At 39.2% G+C, this 14,676-nt stretch overlaps 1 protein-coding gene across 14 annotated transcripts in view; it reads left to right on the forward strand.

Moving 5' to 3' along the window:
- LOC128686427 (histone-lysine N-methyltransferase 2D) overlaps positions 1-14,676 on the forward strand; it is a 632,197-nt gene that overhangs the window by 476,736 nt on the left and 140,785 nt on the right. For 10 of the 14 annotated variants that reach the window (XM_070085781.1, XM_070085784.1, XM_070085782.1 and 7 more), the window contains 2 exons: positions 9,159-10,388; positions 11,006-11,038. The exons of 1 other annotated variant lie outside the window; for it this stretch is intronic. In XM_070085781.1, coding sequence (XP_069941882.1) covers positions 9,159-10,388; positions 11,006-11,038 — 1,263 coding nt within the window. The remainder of the gene's footprint in view (positions 1-9,158; positions 10,389-11,005; positions 11,039-14,676) is intronic. 3 more of the 14 variants (XM_070085777.1, XM_070085780.1, XM_070085778.1) reach the window with 1 other exon arrangement.

Below are 14,676 nucleotides of genomic sequence, written 5' to 3' on the forward strand. Positions count from 1 at the left end.
ATTGAGGTTCAAACTTGCAAAGTCAACAGACCTGAGCTGCACAAAACAATTTGTTTTGAAGGTATTTTCAGCATATTCAACGAAAAACACATTAACCGTGTCGAAATAAATCAAGAAACTGATGACATGTGCTGACATGGTAATGAACGTAGCTTGCTGGAGTATAATGCAATGCCTCGAGATACGCAGAAATATTCTCCAGACTTGCATCATTAAGGGAGAAAATAATGTTTGATGGAAGGGGAATGACGTTCTATTTATTGGTAGATTTCAAGGGTTGCAGAATTTGTCAGTTGTTCCAGATTTTCTGAAACAACATGAAGAGGTGCAGTTTGAAAATTGAGAATACTAGGCTAAAATTAATTCTCTTACATTACGCATGTAAAGAGAGAGCAAAAAACGAGTCAGGAAAATTGAAAGTAACCCTTAATACTTTCGGTCCTATTTAATGCCAAAGGAAAACGAAACTTTCAGTTTTGACAATGAAAGAAGAAAAGATACAATACAATTCTGTGTGTGGTGTCTTTTAATTAAACAGATAAATTGTTGGCAACCCACTTGAATTTTTCATCAATGTGAAAACAAATGCTGCCAACATTACTGATATACTCTGTTCGCCTTTTCCCAGACCCAAACTCACGGAACTCTATATTCATTAAAAATTACCAGACATAACTATCATTGGTTATATATACATATCCTATGGAGATCGTCTTGATGAAGATGTCATCCCAGGTGCTCTAAAATCAGTAGCACTGACATCACACTGGACAAACTGTGTTTAATCCACTTGCCATGTTGTGGAAGACATGAGTCAATGAAAATTGGAGAAAAAACATAAAACGTAATTCAGCCACTCGATCGAGTGAAAAGGAATATCTGAAGCATAGGTTAACCATGGTTAACGCTCTAGCGCTCAGGGAACACAATAATGTTAATATAACAATTGAAGGGAAATTAATAAGTTGGTTAAAATGAACCGTCAAATTAGGATATTCTTTAAGACACACGTTACCTCTAGACTGGAACGTTACTGTACGCTAACAACTAATTTTTAATGCAGGTAAAGTTATGCACCCGGAGAATAAACAGTGAATTATAACTGTCCTTAAAAAATCAAACACCAAATTTTTGGGAACACTAAAAGTCACTTTAAATATAATTTACACCTTGAAAATAATGAAGTGACAGATGCATATCTGCACACTGAATTAGTCTTTTACAAGAAAGGAATGCATTCTAGACGGTGAAAAATATTCCAGGATTTCGTTAACTAATAATGTAGGTAAAATATCTTGCATTGAAATACTGTGGGAATTACCAACAAACTCCCTAACTGCATACAAGAGACGATTAGTTTCTCCAGATAATCCTGGCTGTGGTAACTACGTTGAACTATATATATAATGAGCACCAACAAACTGATCAACCCAGCTTCAACCAGGAGACCTTGATCTGAGACTGAACCGTGAAGGCGACGGTTCCCGGGTCCATCAGTGTGTAGGTAGATAAGGTAGCAGTGACATGGTGGGTGTGCATCACCGGGATGTTGAGTGAAGTAACATTCTAACGCCGAGTAACACAGAATTATCACTTTGGGTGAAGGACCATTGTGACAGTGGGTCAGGCAAAACTGTTACGTAGAGAATAAGGATCATTTTGACGCTAGGTGAGGCAGAGCAGGACCATTGTGACAATGGGTGAGGCAGAACTATTACGTTGTGAGAGCGGGTGAGGCCGAAGCGTTATGTTTTGCGAGGGACTATTGTGATGGTAGGTGAGGCAGCAACACAGGGCCAGTCATGGGCGATCAGGGCGCCAGACGAGGAGGAAGGTAATAAGCGTATATTCCGGACCCGAGACGAAACAAGCGTGTGCCGGTAGACTCGCAGAAACACACACTCATACACCGTGTGGAGGCCGGAGCACATCGCCCTATGTGACTGCAGTTTGTCAAACAGGTCATTCATTTTTCTTATTCTCTTTTTTTGGAGAAGTTCTCAAAGTGTTTTTACTGTATGAACATAGCATGAATGTGGCATGTGAGACGGGTTTAGTATGAGGCAGTGGGCTCGCACCTGTACTCAAGGTAGGTGCGATATTTCCCCCTGGCTACACAATTATGAGGCGGTCATTTTACTTTTAAGTGTACTGATTTCTTGTCATGCTTCAAAATTGTTAACTTAAAGGTTTGATAAATTCTAGCATGTCAACAAGAAGGCCATGTTCTTTATACAGCTTTCGTCGCAGTCAAGCACCTATTCTGGGTAGAGTTAATTTATAATTAGAACCAAAAAAAAATTCCATGTCGATAGTGTAGACAACAGCAGGAAAAAATAGCCCAAAAACTCCTGTGTTGAATTTAAGGATTCCAAATGCTTAGCACCTTCCAAATCTGAGGCACTTTGCCACTGTTCGTTTCCAAGTTTATTTTCCCTGTTAACCTGTTAAGTTTTGCGTGTCTCTGTTCTCCTTTTCCTTTCCTGCTGCTTATTTACTCCCTGTTGTTGAGTGATACTTGATCACATGTGTTAATATTATGTTATACATAGATGCATTACAAGAGTCAGTTTCTGAGTCTCACACTCTCTATCCCGACTTTTCACTAAATATTGGATAAGGTTTTTTCTCCGGAAACTCACTCTTATAACTATTAAATAATGTAGGGGTTAAGAATGCAATATTCACCTGTTTAATGTATATATATATATATATATATATATATATATATATATATATATATATATATATATATATATATATATATATATATATTTGAGAAGGGCCTCTGACTGAGGCTGAAATATGCAGGTCTCTTTTTACCTTTTTCAGTTTTTTATTAATGTTCTTTCATTTTTCGTCTATCAATGTTTATAGCAAAAACTTGAGAAACGCTTTGACATTACTACCAAATATAAAAATGTTGATATAACTTTTGTCATACTTGAAGTTCCTCTCGTCCACATACTGAGAGAGGGTTTCACCTAACACCAGGTGAATAACAAGTGAACATTGGCTTCTCTAACTTAGTATCTCAGTGTCGGTCTTGAGATGGGGACCTGTGACCAATAGCGTGCGAGATCATCTCCACATTGCCAGTCTATCATTCTAATCTCCATATTGATATCCCCTAGTACAGCCTAACACATTATTTCCACATTATTGTCTGTTCATTGATACAGTATAGCACAATCCAGACGTTATGTTCCGTAACACAACCTGACATTGATGCCCACAAAGCATCCTGTACACTGATGCCCCACATTACAGTCTGTAAGGTGATGCCACACAACGTAGTCTGTACACTGATGCCCCACAGTACAGTCTGTACAATGATGACCACCCCCACATCAAAGGCCAGCCAATAATGCTTCATTACTCAGCCTGGACAATGATTCTTCATGATGGACGTCCGATAATGAAATCCTGTATCACAGGTCAGCCAAGGATGCCTAATAACTTAAATCGAGCAGCAGTGACCAGCGACTTAAAGCAACGTGACCAGTGAAAAATAACTCAGAACAATAGAGATCAGTGACCTAATACGAATAATAGTGACCAGTGACATAAGAACAGTTATTAAGAATATATGACAATGACCAATGAGATAGTTCGAAGCAACAGTGACCAGTGACAGTTCAAGCATCAGTGACCAGTGACAGTTCAAACAATAGCGACCAGTGACAGTTCAAACAACAGTGACCAGTGACGGTTCAAACAACAGTGACCAGTGACTTAATTCAAATAACAGTGACCAATGATTTAGCTCAAACAACAGTGACCAGTGACCTAATTGAAAGAAGAACGACCAGTGATTTAGGTCACAAAGTGAACAATAATTTAGTTAAAACTGCGGTGACCAGTGGTATAGTTCCAACTACAGTGACCAGTGACTTAGTGCGAACAATAGTAACCAGTGACAGGTTGACAGATAACAAGATCGACTGTCGATATTTACCAATAAAGGTCCACTAACGATATACAAGGATATAAGTCGAATAATGATATCCAAGAATATACGTAGGTTGACTTATGCTATCCAAGAATAAATGTCGACTATGACCAATAGTAAACGTCGAATAACTATACTTGATAATAAAGATCTAATGATACCCAGTGGTAAAGGTCGACTAATGATATCCAATGGTTAAGGTCGACTAATGACATATCATGGAAAAGGTCGACTAATAGTATCGAATGGTAAAGGTAGACTAACTATGCTCAATGACCGCTGTTGCCCATCACGACAGTCATTTTTATTCGGAATTACCGATTCGCTGCGTTGAGTATTTATCAGGTCTTACCTGGTATTGTTTTAGTTTATGCCTTCGTGTTCGGCTTTAATGGTTTAATTTAGAATAACTTAATGTACTCCAACCAAATTTCATACGTCCTAACTAAAACGTTCGAAATGCTGTATAACCCTCACGCATGTAGCGCCTTCTGTCGAACCCCTGACGAAATTTCGGAATTTAACCACCACGCGAAGGATGAAGGAGCAGGAGGTAAACAGTGAGACTGGAAATGATGTTGCAAAAGCATGCGCATGTAATGCGTTCCGAAAATCAACGATGTGCAATGATATATCCTCAACATTGATGTCACACGACGCATCCTAAACGTTGATGCTCCTAGACACTGCCTTGGATGTTGATATCCGTAGGACGCTGCCTAGACACTGGTGTCCTACGACACTGCCTGGGCATTGATGTCCCATGATACTGCCTAGCCCTAGACACTTGTGTCCCATGACAGTTCGATTGACAATGACTGGTGGTGTAGGTCTACCAACGATGACCATTAACGTACTGAAGGTCGACTAACGAAGACAGCACAGGTCTACCAGCTATGAGCAGTAACACAGGTCGGCCAGCTATAAGCAGTAACACAGGTCGACCAGCTATGAGCAATAACATTGCCTAATCACTGACTGGCTTGTCATTGGGCAGATTGCTCAGCCGTGTTCATAATTTATATGTTCCTGACGATGAAAACAAGTTATCAGTATCTTACGACACTGGTATAAATAGGTTGGCCCTGTTAATTGTCTAGAAGAAAAAGATGCCTATATCCAACAAAAATAGGATATACAGTAGTCTCCCTATTACACTAGTTAATGGTATTCTCCCCGCTGTAACGAAAACATCACCACTTCCCACTACAAAATAAGTCAGTCATCACCTTATACCATATTATTTACGCCAACCAGTTTCTCTCCTGGAACATTAGCATCAGTCACCACTGCCCGCACGATATATACGTCAGTCACGGCCTCCCTACGATGTAAACGTCAATCGCCATCTCCCCTACAAAATAAACGGCAATCATCATCTCCCCTACAAAATAAACGGAAATCACCATCTCCTCTACAAAATAAACGACAATCACCATCTCCCCTACAAAATAAACGGCAGTTATTCCCACCTCTCAATTTAAAAAGCTTAAAATAAACGTTAAAAACATCGTACCCACAATATACACATCAAAGAAAAAAAGTCACAACAACATGGATGGAACAGTTCACAAATGCCCAACACTTAGAAGGTAAACTTTGGACGACGTTCCACGTCGATCATTATCAAGTTACAGCATTATGTGTAGGTTATTTGTGAATAAATGTCAATCATCCCGTCCCTTACAATATGCGCGTCATTCACCGCCTCCCTCACAGTATAAATGTCTGTCATCCCACTCCCCCTCACAGTAAATACGAAATGAGCCTCTCCCCTCACAGTAAGCTAGGCTTCAGTATACATGTACAGGTCACAAGTGCTCCCTACATCATCACAGGTCAACCGCTCCCCGCAGAACAAGCTCGTTAACCTTGCCTGGTATCCAAACAACTCAACTGTCTTTGAAACATATTGATCACTGGTGCCCCGGATCATGACAAGTCGTGTTGTATCGATGTAAAATCAGTATTATATACAGTATATATATATATATATATATATATATATATATATATATATATATATATATATATATATATATATATATATATATATATATATATACATATATATATATATATATATATATATATATATATATATATATATATATATATATATATATATATATATATATATATATATATATATATATACGTAAGTTCAGGGCAACTTTGTGGCGACACAGATGCAGTACGTTAATGTTTCCATGCTCTCTCAAAGCGATATTAAAAATTATTCCCGAATTAACACTAATACTCGTCCTGCTGTTTCCTGTTGAAGACTTTACCTAGTTTATATTCTGTCTCTATATCTTTATTTTCCAATAATATATATTCATTTCATTTCATAATACTCATTTTTACAAAACGTTTTTCTGTTTTTCCACTGCTTATTCCATGTATTGGACAGTAAAGCTTTTCATAATCCTTTTAGTATCCACGTACGATTTCCCACATTAGCTGGAGTCATTAACTTTGTTATTGTCAGTGTAAACTGTGTGTGCTTCGGTCAGGAGCATGTGTGAGTGGAAATGCCAGTGAAATTCAGCTGAAAATGTGCATTGAAAGCATAAGGACTTCTGCAGCTCATGAGGAAACTAATGGTACTCCTAATCTAACCTATTGAATCTCTTCATGGCTCAGTGGTTAGCGTACGAAGATGTGACGTTCCCAGACCCTAGCTCGAATCCTCACGTACTTTAGATATCAATTCTAAATTTCACGAAATTTTGATCTTGTGAGCAATATTAAAAGTTCCTGAAACTTCTTTTGCTTTCACCAATAACTTAGTGTTTAAATATAATTTCCACTGTATTTCCAAGGACTTATTTGTCAGTCCATACTTAGCTTTTCGGATTTATGCAAACTTCCAGCGTTCATGTTACCCACTAGGCTAGTACATATGCTAAGTTACTACTAGGTTTCCTTTCAGTCCACAGTGTCCTGCCGTTATGTACTCATTCTAGTAGCTATCAAGAAGCCACTGTTACACCTGCTACAGGACCCCACCTAGACCAGTCTCAGGCACGTAGCTGTTACTTCACCTTGTATCTCGCACTGCCTAGATACCTACAGTCTCTGAGGTTATTGAAGTTTATCCTAAACTTTTGTAATAATGCTGTGTAACACCGACGAGGTTACAGAACCAGTAGGTAACCATGGACTCAATAAATATTAAAATACAAATTAACTGTAAACGAATGACTGTGAGCCGAAAGTTTCTATTATTACATTTAAAAATATCCACTGAACCCGTGTGGGTCACGCAGCATATGTGCCGTCAGATATCGTAAAAAAAAAAAAAACACTTACAGCAAAGACACGTTTTAGTAATAGTGTTCAACTCAATGGCGTCTGAGAGTGTCTTTTTTTTACCACTGTATATAAGCAAGAAACGTTACAGGAATATAAATTTTCTTTATATATTTTGTTTAGTGGCTGTACTGCAGAGCACTCAAATCTCACACGACCTCGTCCTTATTACAGTTATAAGACTATCCTTAGAATAACTCTCTCTTTTGTACTTAAAAATATTTGTAAAATCTAGAAAACATTCAAGTTTTCTTGCCAACCCTTTAATAGTTAAAAAAAAATCAGCTCTTTGTGTTTTAAAACGATGTTGCGGTTTATTATTTATATGATTCAACTCTGGAAAAAACTCGCAAAACAGAACATGATCCTTGTAAAGCCTTCAGCAACTGCCTATAATGATGACAGATACATACAAACAGTTTCAACTATTTGTTTTTTTTATTACATATTACCCAGCGTCAATTTCTGGACGTTCTTTGTTTACAAAAATGCATGTCTTACCAATAAGAAAAGTGACCGGAGAAACATGACTGAAGTCAGAGTGTATCTCTGCGAAAAGGAATTATATTCAAATCTGCACGTTATTCGAACTTGAGGACGGATTGTTTGCCGAAAGAAGTGCAGTGTTGTGTGTAGTGAAGCCTGACAGGCAGTAAAGATTTTCTCCCACATTCATCGTTAATGATACAACTAAATTAAAGTGCGTTGTTCTTGTTTCAGTGTGCGCTGTACTTAATTTGAAGCGTTCATGAATTTTTAAATTGTTGTCTTAACAGAGAAGCGTAACACTTTACCAGTTCAGGAAGGAAAAGTGTCAAGAATATGAACAAGAAAAAAAAAGATGTAAGCAGTAATTTTGCGCTTATAAATTTGACCAAAAACAATTCGTCAAGTGGGAATATAATACTGAGTCATGTCAAACTTCAGTGCTTGTTGTATGCTTTGACTAATTACAATCACAGTAAATATAAAATTTTATGCCGACAGTTGAGTTGGAAATTATTAATAATTTACTCAGTTTCTTTCATACGAAATAGCTATAATTAAAATTCTCATTAAACGTATGAATGTTTTTATAGTAATCCCAAGGAAAGACACACTGCTAGTAATTGTATGAATCCCAGTACCTGCCTGACGGTCACACTGGCAACTGATATACTCCACTCAGTCTTATCTGAGTTGGTTACTTAGAAGTTTTTAAGATTTTTATTTCTTCTTTGTGTGTATGCTCATACTATTTTATGCTTTTTTTCTAGACCCTCTGTAATATTTATATTCCTTACACATTCACTGTTGAGACATTACGTTGTTGCATACATCACTTACGATGGAGGACTAACGTAGAAGAGGCAACGAGCCGACAAGCGAATGAGAGAAACACATGGAACAGCGCAAGTCTTTGTGGTGTAAAAAGATATCTTTGAGAGAGAAGGAAAGGCTGACATACTTTCATCTTTATCTTTCATTATTTTTAAAGTCTTTTATCAATAACTATAAAAGTCTTTTATAGTTATTGTTTGGTCTCGTGGACATACAGAAAATAAGTTTTACACAAATATATAAATAAAACTGCTCTGTTAATGGAACGAATAACATATAAAGTAAAATATGAGAAAAAGTTAAATGCCATTTTTTCGAGTAGTAATCTCTGCTTAAACAAGTAGCTAACACTGATCTTTTCGCCTCAAGGTTATTCAAAGATTATTGCAAAATCAAAAAGTTTTGAAGTACAGCTGCCTAATTGTTGATCATTAATCATATTTGACAACAGATGATCTTTTGTGTTTAGTGTCGTAGGAAATATATGTGGAAGCTTAACTGTAATAGTGTAGCAGTGGTAGCCATTATCTCCCGGGTGTTGACGTGGCGTGTTGTGCTGGTGGATCTACAGGGCCGGCCATGGGATTGGGCCCGATTCCAGGCGGGCTGGACGCACGAAGAGGACCCCTGCGAACCCAGGTGTCTTTGGAGGGTCACATTCATAGTTCAGGTTTGATGCGGGGACCAGCAGACGGGCAGGACACGCGGGGACCAACTACCATAGGAGCTCCTGCCAACACTACTCAAGGAACCCCACTTACTGTGAGCACTCGCGTTCCCGTAGGAGGGATCAAGTTGCCTGGCATGGGCGAATTGCAGACTTCCACCCAACAGTCTCCTAAACAATCTGGTCTGCAATTCGGGGCTCAGACTGATATACACAAAAATCTAGGGCAGCCAGGACTTAGTCAAGATACACACAGTTTGCAACAACAGTCAATGCAGCATCTACAAACTGTTCAACAACAGAAGCAGCAGCAGCAGCAACAACAACAACAACAACAACAACAACAACAGCAACAACAACAACAACAACAACAACAACAACAACAACAACAACTACAACAGCAGCAACACCAAAGTGGAACGATGTCTAATATCAGTTCCAACATGGGAGGTCTAATAGGAACAAATAGTATGCCTATGGGGGTTAGTTCAAATATTTCAACTCAGGACCCAATGGCTAGACTACATGGCCAAGTAACATCACAGACGTCTCCTTTGACTTCCCAAATGCACGATCAGAACCTGCAGAACCCTCTTCCAAACAGCATATTGTCTCAAAATAATCAATACATGAACCCCCAGTTAGGCGTTCAGCAAACAACACACATGCAACCGAACAGTTTACACGACAGTCAAATACAGGCAAATAATTTACAGAACAAGATGCAAGGGAATCAGATGCAGGTTAATCAGATGTCTGGTCAAATGGGCATGGATACACAGGCTCAGAACAACCTCAGTAGTCCACATATGACACAAATGGCTAACCATATTCAACCAGGGATGACGTCACAAACCAATCCAAGCCTCCCTACATCCATTGCCTCACGCATGCCCAACCAACTCAGTCAAATGAACCACGTAGGTCAGATGAACCAAATGAATCAGATGCAGAACACAATGGGAGGCAAGGATATAAAAAGTCTGTCGAGTATCTTACACAGTCCACTTGGTAGACAACAGCAACAGCAGCAGCAGCAGCAACAGCAACAACAGCACCAGCAACACACTTCCACTGCTTCATCAGCTCTCAGTGGCATCACCAGTTTCTTTGGTCTACAGAAGAATCGTCCAGGTAATATATACTATTTTATATTTTGTTTTGCTAATTTTTTTTTCACTTTGCTCATTTTCAGCTCTAAGCTAATAATAATATAAGTTATTTAAGTAAGAACTTGAAGTAAATGTAAGTATTAAGATAATGAGATGAACTCATGAAAATTATACATACAAAATCGATTTTGTCGAAATTTATATAATTGTTTTCCCTTGTAAATGATCACAGGCAGCAATCTGTCTCCCACTTATTAATTTCTTTCGGTGTGTTATTTTTGCTTGCTCAATGACACTTATTGTGATCTTCAATACTTCCTTAGTGATGCAACTAACTGTTTAGTTATTATGTTGTGTATTTTTTTAATATTTACTGAAGATTATCTTATGCTACTAGAAGGCTATAATTCCCTTTGATGTCAGTCATCACTACACTGAAGGGAAAATCAAATAATATTATTTTGTCGAGTCAAATCTTCAACTGCAATGAATAATTTTTACTAATGTTATCAAAAATCATACAACTAAATATTAGCAATTGTCTTCGTCACCATTTAATTTCTCTGTTGCTCTGTTATTCAGTAACAATTTCTTTGTTTCTTATTCAAGTAACACAATTTCCATTGCTCCCCTGTCTAGCTGCAGGCCTCATAGGTGATCTGTTTAAAGGAAGTAAGAAAGCAAATAATTCTCATCTTGCGCTAGTTCATTTAGTCCATAGTATGAACGTTTTCCGCATTTGACATGCATTTATCACACATTTAGTTTTGTGTTTAGATTATTTAAAGTTACTCATAGAAAGTTGACTTGATATCAGTTATTACTTCGTTGTAGAAACCTTGCTTCATGAATTAGTTGAACGATAAATAATGATTTACGAATGGAATTTGGAGGAATCTTGTCGCTCATGCCAGCTCTAATTTTGCTTATACCTTTACCTAATCTTCCTTTGGTTCTTTCATCTTGTGCTTCCTCAACCCATTTCTTTGGGCCGCCACTTTCTCTGCATCCATTTTTTTTCCTCCTTTTTAAGTTATGAAAATTATGTCCGAATTTAAACTTCTTTTACCGTCTGTTCTTCACACATTTTTCATCAACTTTCTAATTGATTAAGTGAATAATTATGATGGATGCTGCTTAACCAAATCTCTTATGAGTTGATTGGGCTGCCCAGTTTTCGCTCCTCTTGCACTCAACACCTTGTCTGCACTCACCTGTTGCTTTCATTATGGTTATCACTTAGTTACTTTTCCCTTTGGTTAACGTAGACGTACGGGTTTATGCATCCATCTCGCTTCTTGATGTGGACATGTGCCTGCAGATGCATTCTCTCCGACCCTCCCACACACTTGATAAAACGATATGAACTCAAATGCATCTTAAAAATCCAGACGACTCCATCCTGTTCGAAGCGACACCGAAATATTGGTGCAAATAATCAAATTCAACGTATCTTGTTATTGGCAAGATATTTAGGTATAGGAAAAATGATTTTGATTTCTTGGAAAGATACTGTTGGCTGTAAGTTGACACATAATAAATCAAACACATGTAAACAAACTCTTCATTAAAAATAACGTTTCGCTCTATGAATACTCTATTAAGCTGAACTTGATAGAGAAAAGCTCTATCAAGATGAAGATTATAGAGCTGTCTCTGAGAGGAACATCGTTTTTATTTTATATAAAGACTCTCTTTGCCTGTCTTTGGTTTACTGTTTTCTATCTCCATTAGAAGTAAGTTACCGGTTAAATATTAAACCGAACAAGCAGCATTAATACGGCCAGACGATTTACAACGAACTGCTCAATCATCAAAGGGTTATACGGCGCCTGAGCAAATGGGAGGTAATCAGGTCTGATTAGAGGAAAGAGAAGGTAGCTCCAATTCCCTGGATCAAGAGCCCTTTGCCAGTATCACGGAACCTCCCCCTACCCCTCCTCAACTCCTGAAGGATCCTTCAGGATAAGACCCCACAGTACTAGGGATGCTTCAAGCAGTGGGGATGATAGGATGCTTCAAGCACTGGGGTGATAGGATGCTTCAAGCAGTGGGATGATAGGATGTTTCAAGCAGTGGGCTGATAGGATGCTTCAAGCAATGGGGTGATAGGATGCTTCAAGCAGTGGGATGATAGGATGCTTCAAGTACTGGGGTGATAGGATGCTTCAAGCAGTGGGATGATAGGATGCTTCAAGTACTGGGGTGATAGGATGCTTCAAGCAGTGGGATAATAGGATGCTTCAAGCACTGGGGTGATAGGATGCTTCAAGCAGTGGGATGATAGGATGCTTCAAGCACTGGGGTGATAGGATGCTTCAAGCAGTGGGATGATAGGATGCTTCAAGCACTGGGGTGATAGGATGCTTCAAGCACTGGGGTGATAGGATGCTTCAAGCACTGGGGTGATAGGATGCTTCAAGCAGTGGGATGATAGGATGCTTCAAGCACTAGGGTGATAGGATGCTTCAAGCAGTGGGATGATAGGATGCTTCAAGCGCTGCGGTGATAGGATGCTTCATGCAGTGGGATGATAGGATCCATCAAGTAGTGGGGTAAAGGGAGTCCTCAGTCAGTGGAATGGAAAGATCCTTCAAGTAGTGTGACGGGAGAATCCTTCAAATAGAGGGATAGGATGAGATCTTTCAGGTAGAGGGATTGGATGAGATCCTTCAAACAGTATGATGGGATGATCTATCAAACTGGGATGGGAGGATCCTTCAGCACAGGGATTGGAGGATCCTTCAAGTTGCAAGTTGTGGGATTAGAGGAACCTCCAGCGTAGTAAGATCCTTCAGATAGAGCGATACGAGAATCCTTTCTTACAGTGGAGAAGAGAAAATCCCTCTGAGAGTTGGATGAGATGAACCTTCAAGAGGCGGGATGATAAATAGGGATTTCATACATAATGCAGCGCCTCAAGTGGGAAGTAATAAGAACTGAACTGAGGAAAAGAAGGGCACTGACTATTCCTTGGAATATGGGCCCTAGATACTTGCCGGAGCGACGAGGCTCACCCATCTGGCCGGTGGATAGAAACTTGAACGATGGGGGACTGCATGGCGAACCTCCCAGTCAAGATCCTCTCCATTCAGCTGGAGAGGAAGAAACAACGTACGGATCCTGTGAGGGTAAAGTGCATAGAGCAAGTGTGTTTAAGCCTAACTGAAGTGTGGACAGCGAAGCAAGGCGTAGTCCTCCGTTTTCACCATAAGGCGTCAGGCAACATCACTTGAGTGGGCTCAGTTCCAGACGTAAGCACATTAGCATGATACTGAGTTCTTGGGAAGGACAGTGTGCCCACGCGCACTTAAAATAAGAAAACCTCATTGAATCTAGCATCCGCATGGTCCTGAGCTCAAATCCTGTGTCCCGCCCAACAGTTCCTGACCAGAAATTCAGCGAGGATGTGGGCGCTAGAGAGATCGTTGTATCCATGACCTCATTTACCATGATACTTTAGCTCCAAAGATGAGGGATTGATTACCTCTTCTTCTGCATATTGTTTCCCATTATGTTCTTGAATTTGTATTGATAAAGCCACTGGGTGTCGAAACGTCTTCAAATAAAGATATCCCAGATGTTGCACATGTGTCTAATCCCTCACCATGTTACTGATGCGGTCCGGGGTCCCCTGGGGGGTGAAGGCCCAACTTGGACCAGAATGGAATATCACTTCGGTAGTGTCAGTTGTTTTTTCGTACTGTTAATGTTGAGTTAGTGTTATTGCTGGTGGATAAAGATCGCGATTGACCGAGTAGCCGAATAGTTCATAATGCAAAATTCTCATTCTGGTTCTTTTCTGTTACATTTAACCTAAGAGAACACACAGGGTACATACAACGGGAGGCGTATGTGACTGGGTGTATATACAGTAGTAGTATACCTTATTACTTATATTAGAGATTAAAGTACTCTTGAGTAATGGTGAACATGTGACGTGCAGTCTTAACCCATCGTGTAGTGGATAGGCTTTAAGCATCGTATGTATCTCCATATATGTATATATGTGTGTTATTGTACCCACGGAACAAGTGGTATTGATCAATAACAACACTGCACTAGCCAAGGAATCGAACTCATGCTGTTTTGGCCCGCCTCATGGTGAGAGAAAACGCATGGTGGGCACAACATCTAGCTTGGCTGGATACACCATTGTTAAGGATTGTGTGTTCTAGTGGTCTAAAGCGTCATGCGTTTTTTCTCACCATGAGGTGGGCCAAAACAGCATGGGTTCGACTCTTTGGCTAGTGCAGTGTTCTTATTGATCAATACCACTTGTTCCGTGGGTACAATAATATAATATACTG

Source organism: Cherax quadricarinatus, chromosome 17 (assembly GCF_038502225.1).
Source record: "Cherax quadricarinatus isolate ZL_2023a chromosome 17, ASM3850222v1, whole genome shotgun sequence".
Lineage (NCBI taxonomy): Eukaryota > Metazoa > Arthropoda > Malacostraca > Decapoda > Parastacidae > Cherax > Cherax quadricarinatus.